Source organism: Primulina huaijiensis, chromosome 14, assembly GCF_012295235.1.
Source record: "Primulina huaijiensis isolate GDHJ02 chromosome 14, ASM1229523v2, whole genome shotgun sequence".
Classification (NCBI taxonomy): Eukaryota; Viridiplantae; Streptophyta; class Magnoliopsida; order Lamiales; family Gesneriaceae; genus Primulina; species Primulina huaijiensis.
The window spans coordinates 10,593,701-10,601,565 of NC_133319.1; the positions used below are offsets into that span (position 1 = coordinate 10,593,701).

General features: G+C 39.9%; 1 protein-coding gene across 3 annotated transcripts; it reads right to left on the reverse strand.

Annotated features, from left to right (window-relative positions):
- Nucleotides 1–2,109: 2,109 nt before the first annotated feature.
- Nucleotides 2,110–7,596, reverse strand: LOC140957863 (uncharacterized). 3 transcript variants are annotated; one of them, XM_073415266.1, is made up of 5 exons: nt 7,127–7,596; nt 6,913–6,965; nt 6,750–6,788; nt 6,255–6,615; nt 2,110–2,616 (listed from the first exon to the last, which is right to left on the reverse strand). In XM_073415266.1, exons 1-5 carry the CDS (start codon nt 7,171–7,173, stop codon nt 2,610–2,612), a joined length of 507 nt encoding a protein of 168 aa, XP_073271367.1. In that variant the 5' UTR covers nt 7,174–7,596; the 3' UTR covers nt 2,110–2,609. The 3 variants fall into 3 exon arrangements, with proteins under 3 accessions (XP_073271367.1, XP_073271366.1, XP_073271365.1); XM_073415265.1 differs by lacking the exon at nt 2,110–2,616 and having other exon boundaries at nt 4,335–6,362; nt 6,450–6,615; XM_073415264.1 differs by lacking the exon at nt 2,110–2,616 and having other exon boundaries at nt 4,335–6,615.
- Between the last annotated feature and the right edge of the window lie 269 nt (nt 7,597–7,865).

A 7,865-nucleotide genomic window follows, 5' to 3' on the forward strand; every position in this document is an offset into this window, starting at 1 on the left:
CTCTCGGTAGTCAATGCAAAGCCTCATAGATCCGTCTTTCTTCTTCACGAATAAGACAGGCGCGCCCCATGAAGAGAAACTTGGGCGAATAAACTCCTTGTCAAGAAGCTCCTAAATCTGTTTCTTGAGCTCAACCATCTCTGACGGTGCTAATCTGTATGGCGCCTTAGAGATAGGCGCGGTACCTAGCATAAGATCGATCGAAAACTCTACCTCTCGTACCGGTGGTCTACCAGAGACGTCATCGGGAAAAACGTCTGAAAAGTCCCTGACAACTGGGACATCTGCAACTGACTGGCTGGAGACCTCGGGAACAGATATAATGGTCGCAATGAATGCTCGACAACCCCTAAGCATGAGCTTCCTAGCCTGAATACAAGATATCATGATTGGAAAATTAAAGTACCGGTCAGGTTCAAATAGGAATTGCTCCCTTCCAAGCGGTCGGACTAGAACAGATCTCCGCTGAAAATCAATAAGTACTCTGTTCTTGTGCAGCCAATCCATCCTAAGGATAATATCGAACTCTGGCATTGGCAGCACGATCAAATCCGCATAGACAAGATTTCCATGAAGCTCGAGGTCTATGTCTCGTCCTACGCTAGTCGCTGCCATCTCCTCGCCAGATGGAATAACCACAGAATAAGCCATATCCAATCCAATCGTCTTGAGCTCGATGGAATTCGCAAAGGTCTCAGATATGAATGAATGAGTGGCTCCTGAATCAATCAAGGCGTTCGTAGAAGCTCCGCCTATAAATATTCTTCCTGAAAGGTTGGAACATCTATCTAAATCCAATAATTAACCAGAATTAATCCTATAGACATGCAAAGGTCAAAGTTCTTCTAACTTAGATTCCCAAAACGATCCGTATAGAACATGCAATCTTATCACAATTTCTAAGTTCAAATCTTATAACCCAATAATTCAAAGCAATTAATCCCAAAATGCTGAATTAAATATGCTAAAATTTTCCCAAATAAAAACTTAAAGATTTAAGATACCTGTCAAGAGCATAGTCCCTGGGTTCGCCTTCGCTGCATGGAGTGCAAACACTCTGCCCTGAGTAGGCAATGTCCCCTGAGGACAATCCTTTAGCAAATGGCCTGTACCGCCACACTTGAAACACTTCCCAGAACCATACATGCAAGTTCCGGTATGACGGCGTGTGCACCTGGCACAGACCGGGTACTCCTGCCTCCTCGGGACCACACGTCCCTGCTGCTGCTCTCTGCTCCTCGATGGGCCATGGAAAGGCCTCTTACGCTGCTGAAGAGGGCGGTGGGGCGCCTGAAATGGCCGCTTACCCTTGCGGTCGTTCTCGATATCTCTCTGATCCTGTTCTGCAGTAAGAGCTCTAGAGACAGCGACCTCATATGTCGTAGGGCCAACAACCCTAACATCACGACGCAAGATCGGCCGCAATCCATCCATGAAGTGCCTAAGTCTGGCACCTTCGTCGTTCGCGATCAGGGGTACAAAGTGACAACCCCTCTCGAACTTACGGATAAACTCCGTAACAGTCATGTCACCCTGTCTCAGGGTCATAAACTCCCTGGTCAACCTCGAACGCACGTCATCAGTAAAATACTTAGAGAAGAACACCTCTCTAAAGCGCGTCCAACTGAGAGTAGCTAGATCCAGAGCTACAGATGCGCCCTCCCACCATAGACGGGCGTCTCCTCCAAAAAGATATGTCGCACAGCGGACCCTGTCAACATCCTCAAGCTCCATAAATCTGAAAGTAACCTCTAGGGACTTAATCCATCCCTCAGCCACCATGGGATCAGACGTCCCAGTGAACTCCTTCGGGTTCATCCTCAAGAACCGCTCACAAATAGCCTCGGGTCTAGGCGGCCTAGCCACCGCTGCAGCATTGTTCCCCGCAAACTGTGCGAAGAACTGAGTCATACCCGCCATCATCTGGGTATGCATATCAGATGGTGGAGGAGGTGGCGGTGGACCTCTATCCTCATAACGGTTCTGTGTCTGATCAGCCTCGCTTTCAGCACCCCTCAGGCGGTCAATAACTCGTCTAGGAGGCATACTGTACCATGTAAAATCCTTATGTAACCAACATGCAATATTTCTACTATTTTCTTGAAATTTAAATATATATTTGCTAAAACATAATCTTAACATATAAATATTTTTCATGAGAATATGCTGATAAAATATTTCATGAGAACATGCTGGTAAACTTTCATGCTAAAAAAATGTAATACGTGAAATTAGAACTTACAGACTGAGGACGTGACTTCGTGAGCTTCTCAAGATCAGTAGTAAGTACAACCCTTTACAAGAAACATCGCTCTGATACCAACTGTGAGGGCCCGTAATTCGAATTCATAATTTTTCGGAATTATTAAAAATTTTCTCTTTAAATAAATAAAATTGCAACGTGTAAAAATTTTCGTAAAATAACCCAACGGTTTAACATAAACATAGCAGCGGAAACTGAATAATGTTTTAAACAATAACTTAAAATATATATAAAGTTATAACAAGAGTTTGAACATAAAACTGAATAAATAAACGTGAGGTCCTCGGGTTCGTACTACCGCCGATCCGAGCTAACTCACTGGTCTTCGCCCTCAGCATCTGGATCGTCAGTACCTACATCAATCAAGTCTAGTGAGTCTAAAGACACAGCATGCATCTATCGTGAATAACAAGTAAATATATCATAAAATCGCATGCAACGTAAAAATATCGTATCGTAAAGCGTCACGTGAAAATCGTGTCATGAGTAATTATAAATACGTGCATAACTGAAAAATCGTACATAAAAGAGTTGCTCGATAGAGCCCCGTCATAACATATCATATCGTAATTTTTCTTTAGAGATAATGTTCTACGCAAGTGGCCCATAACATAACATGCACGTCTGATCAGACTAAACCACAGTATACTGGACGGTAAAGATCATCACAGCCCTTGGACTGGATATCCGTACCCATACATAATCGTAAACCGGTCGTAAGTCACCGGGTGAAGCAATCCCATAAGCGTAAGGTGGCCACAAGACATATCGCATATATCTCAAAAATAAATATTTTCTATTTTTTTTATGTACGTAATATAATTATTATCTTGTTTTAATTTAACAAATGAGTTGGATCATTCCCAGGCTCACTGCGACCTAATTCTAACATGAGACACATGCAATAATCTCAACTTGACCAACACTTCATATTCGAACTAAAAACGAGACAATTACGCCCAACAAACTTAGTATCTAACCATGACTCCGTACCAACCCGAACCAACATCGAGCCATCGTTTAGTCATGATTAAAATACATCTAAAATACTGGAAAATATATACAAAGGGCTGTAATACACGAAAATTGTGCATGGAGGCCAAAATCATGAAACGCTCTTTCGAGAGTCACTTTGGCACATTGCACCGTAAATTCTCGTACGACTTCTAAACTTAACCAAATCACAAACGGCCAAAAACATGACCTTCCTAACTCAATAAGGTACTGTCCAGTCCAAGGCCATAGGCTAAAAGCCAACCAAGAACTCGAAACACACCTCTAAACCGAAGGCACAGTTTCTGTCCAGGAAATTACAGCAGCAGCTGTTGCGCCTCCTTGCTTCGTTTTTTAGACTATTGGCCATTGGGGCTTGAACCACCGACCAGAACCTCTTACCAACATCCTAAGGTGTGATTTGAACCATGGCTAAGGGCCCTAGGCCAACCACTATCCAAACCAACACCTACGACAAATCTGAAGTTCCACTCGAGAACACATATGCTGTACCGTGGGGAGTGTTGCTTGTTCTTGCTGTCATGTATCATTCTAGTGGCCATATGAATGACCAAGGCATGATATAAACATCATGAGGTATTGTGTGAACCATGGCTAAGGGCTAGAAGCCAACCAAGATCCACGACAAACCAAGAAGCCGAAGCTTCACACACACAAACAAAATTCAGAAAAACTAACATCGAAGGGGCTTGCGTTGTTGCTGTCCAACTGACTTGGGACATGGCTCAAGACACTTAAGGCCAACTTTACCACGTCCTATGCTTGCTAGGGAAGGGTTCTAGCCATGGCTACAGGCCCTTGGCCAGCCATGATCCAAGTAACACCCGAAACCACTCACAAGCTCCACCCGAGAACACACCTCACAATCGTGGGGTGTTTTGCTGTCAAATGAAGGATCCAATGATTATGAGGTTAACCATGGTCAATGCTAGACATGCTAAGGTGTTGTATGAGTCATGGCTAAGGGCTAGAAGCCAACCACAACCCACATGACACCATAAATTCGAAACTCAACACACACGACCAAAAACAGAAAAATGAATACCTATGGGGCGCCGCTCATGTTTTATTTTTAAAGCCGATGAGACCATGAACCAAGCCATGAAAGGTCATCTTGGTCACATCCTAGACATGCTAAGAAAGTGTTCAAACCATGGTTATAGGCCCTAGGACAACCAAGAACCGAACCCTTGCCTTAGACAAACAAGAATCAGAAATTGAGACTCGAAATGGCAGCTATGGGAAGTTGCTATCAAATCTCTTCCTCCAGCGTGTAGGGGCTGGAACCAATGGACTAACATGACCCTAACATGCCCTAGTACATGTCTAGATGCAGCCTTGAGTGCTTGGAACCGTGCCAACCCCTGAAATCACAAAACCAACAACAACCGTGAAGCATGAAGGTGGCTGAGAAAACATTCTGCACAGATTTTTTTCTAATGTTCTTGACATGATTTCGGTTTTGTCATGGATCAAGCACATGTAATGGTTTAAAAATAGATATATAACTTGATTGAAGAGCAAAGAAATAATATAGACATGCCTTAAGTTGTTTTTTACAATAAACGACACAAGACGTCGGATCGGGAGACACGACAACGAAAATGAAGACACCTTGCTATTGTTGTTGTCTTGGCCAAGAATGGGAGCTTCTAATTCTCTAATATTTCGTTCTAGGGGAAGTGAAGAAGATGGTGAAGGCTTGTGGTCAAATAAGGTGTGCATGGGGGAGTAAATGATGCCAAGTTGGTGGGAAAAACATGCATGTTGATTGGTTGGCCTTTGTTTTCTTGTTGTTGAGAGTTAAATGGTATTCATTGGAATTGTGTGGAGTGGAGATGACCGAGACTTGTCTTCTCAATTAGTGTAAGATTTTATTTAAGTTTTGCTAAGTAGAATCCTATGTTAGATAAGCTTGATTAAAAGTTAATTAAGCACAATCTAGATGAATTAAGAAGCCTATAATTAAATTGGTGATTAATTAATTAAAGTAGACTTAAATCCACTTGATTTCAACAAAATAAATTATTTCTTAGCTCGAAATAAATTTAGGAATATTTTTGGATCATAAAATTTATCTCCGATTTCCTATCTCCGGTCCGGTCTCGCGTATATATCTAAAAAGCTAAAATTTGAAATACGCGATTTAAAATCCTTAAAAATAACGTAAATGATTTAAATGCAATTAAATCTACAATTTCTTAAAATAATAACCATTTAAAATTAAATAATAGAAATTTTGCACATATATACGCATATTGGTTGTTTCGGTACTACATGCTGAGTTTTTAGACTCACTAGACTTGATTGTTGTAGGTACTGATGAGGTCGAGACCGAGGGCGGGGACCAGTGAGCCATCGTGGGTCGGCAGTAGTAGGAACCCGAGGACCTCATTTTCAGTACTTACTATTTTTATTCCAAACTCAGTTTTTATTTTGTTGAAAATTTTTTTAGTTGTTACTTTAAAACAAATATTTACTTCCGCTGCTACTTTAAACGTTGAACCATTTTTATCAGTTTATTTTATGAATGAGGCTTTTTATTTAATTAAAGAGAAATTTTTTTTTAAATTATTCCGCAAATTTTCAAGTACGAAACACGGGCCTCTACAGCAAGGGATCATAACAACCATAATAATGTTGTATTTGATGGGTCTGCCATCACGACCACGAGCAACTGTCCCTGTCATGCGCAATGTTAGCATCATCATTGCTTTCGACCCAAATAGCCGCAACTTGATCAGCGGATGGGCTGTTATAACATCTCTGGTCAACATGAACATTTTTGGAAATATGCAATCTTAAGTTTTTGATTGAAGAATACTGATTTATCCTCTTTAGAAGTTGTGCATAAGGGTTTACTTTAATTATGTCCATCAACAAAACCATGAGTTCTCTGTCAACATCAATGTACGGGTAAACGAACATCCTATTTTTCAACTCATTATCGTTGTCCCAAAAATAAAGTTGGAAATACCTTGGACCATCTGAATTAGGTATAAGTGGTGGCAATGAATGGAAAATCTGGCCAGACTCACGAAATGTGTATACCCCAAGTTGAAGAGAAACCAATTCCTTGTAAAGCCTAACCCCAAATGAAGTGAAAGAGAAAACAATATTGTACAATCGTACTTCACGGCGAAATAAAATAGCCAAGGAGGACGATGGGTACTTGAATAATTCCAGCAAGCCAATCGGAGTAATAGGAGATGCCAATCTTATCTTACCACAGGCGCAACAAAAAAATGGAGCTTCACAAGGGAATCGATGTGCGCCACAATATTGACATAAAGGCACCATTGGCAAGACACTTATACCAGCAATATCTTCTTCATTGTCTGAATTTTAAAAAGAAATGCAATTGGGGAAAAAACCCACGTATTTTAGGAAGGAAAAAGGAACATCGGAAAACCGAGGGAAAAAAAATCCAAGTAAAATAAAGGCATGATGAAAACAACAGAAGAATACTTACAAATAGGAGACCACGCCAGAGGAACAGATACAATACGTTCTGCATGATGGAATTATATCATTGAACGACAGCAACACATAAGATAAAAAAAATAATAGATCAAAGGGGGAAAAACAATCCAATCGATGCAAATAAACATGGTGAAAATAACAGAGCAACTAACCATTGGAAGTAGATAAACCAAAACCACCAACACGCCGAGATTGAGCAGCGCCGCTGCCAAATTAAAATTATTACATGAAACTCTTTAAGAGAAAACACATGGCTGAGAGGGAAAATAATGTTAGAAGAACACATAGAAAATACAGAAACTCGGAAGATTCAAAGGGGCAGCAACAAAGCAAGTAGGAGAGAAATGAAGAGAAAGAAACACATACCTTGAGACAAATCCCGAGATCGCAGCCGGCCGTCTACCCCACGCCATGAAAAGTAGAAAAAGTAAAACCAAAAGAACATAGAGAAATTGAGGATCACGACGACATAAACAAATTGCAGGCGATAGAGAGTGGTGAGTTCACCGCAAGGTGGATGAATTAACCCATCAACAGTAATGACCATGGTGAAGCGGTAAGGGAAAAGGAAGAAACATAGTAAGGAAATAAATGGGCCCATATATCAATCAAATGGTAGTAAGCAACGATAAAGTTTAGCCTACATGAAGCCAAATTGCAAAATCTAGAAATATAAGGGTACATAGAGGAAAACACAATTGAAAGTGACATATATGTATGTTAGATGTAAGGCTAAAAAAATATTATTACAAATAATCTTTATCATATTTCAATATCTATATAATATATGATTTTATTAGTTCATATTTACAAATCAACTTGTTAAAAAATTGACTAACAAATGTAATTAAATAATTTTTTTGGCATAAATGGCATAAAATTTAGAAAATAAATAGGAATGTGTATTAAATGGCATAAAATTTAGAAAATAAATAGGAATGTGTATTATGTCCAGATCCATTTAAGATGGACAATGAATTACAAAAAAAAACCCTTAAAAAACCTAATAATTTAATTTTCTAACTTAAATGAACAAGGAAATGTAAATAAATAAATTTTTTGGCATAAAATTTAGGAAAGAAAGAGGAATGTGTATTAATGTTCA

Bases quoted from the DNA above. Each gene is read 5' to 3' on its own strand.
- LOC140957863 (XM_073415264.1), bottom strand. From the start codon at position 7,173: ATGGCGTGGGGTAGACGGCCGGCTGCGATCTCGGGATTTGTCTCAAG. The intron at 6,966-7,126 runs GTATGTGTTTCT...TTAATTTGGCAG, and splicing joins ATCTCGGGATTTGTCTCAAG to CGGCGCTGCTCAATCTCGGC. The intron at 6,789-6,912 runs GTTAGTTGCTCT...TCCATCATGCAG, and splicing joins TGGTTTATCTACTTCCAATG to AACGTATTGTATCTGTTCCT.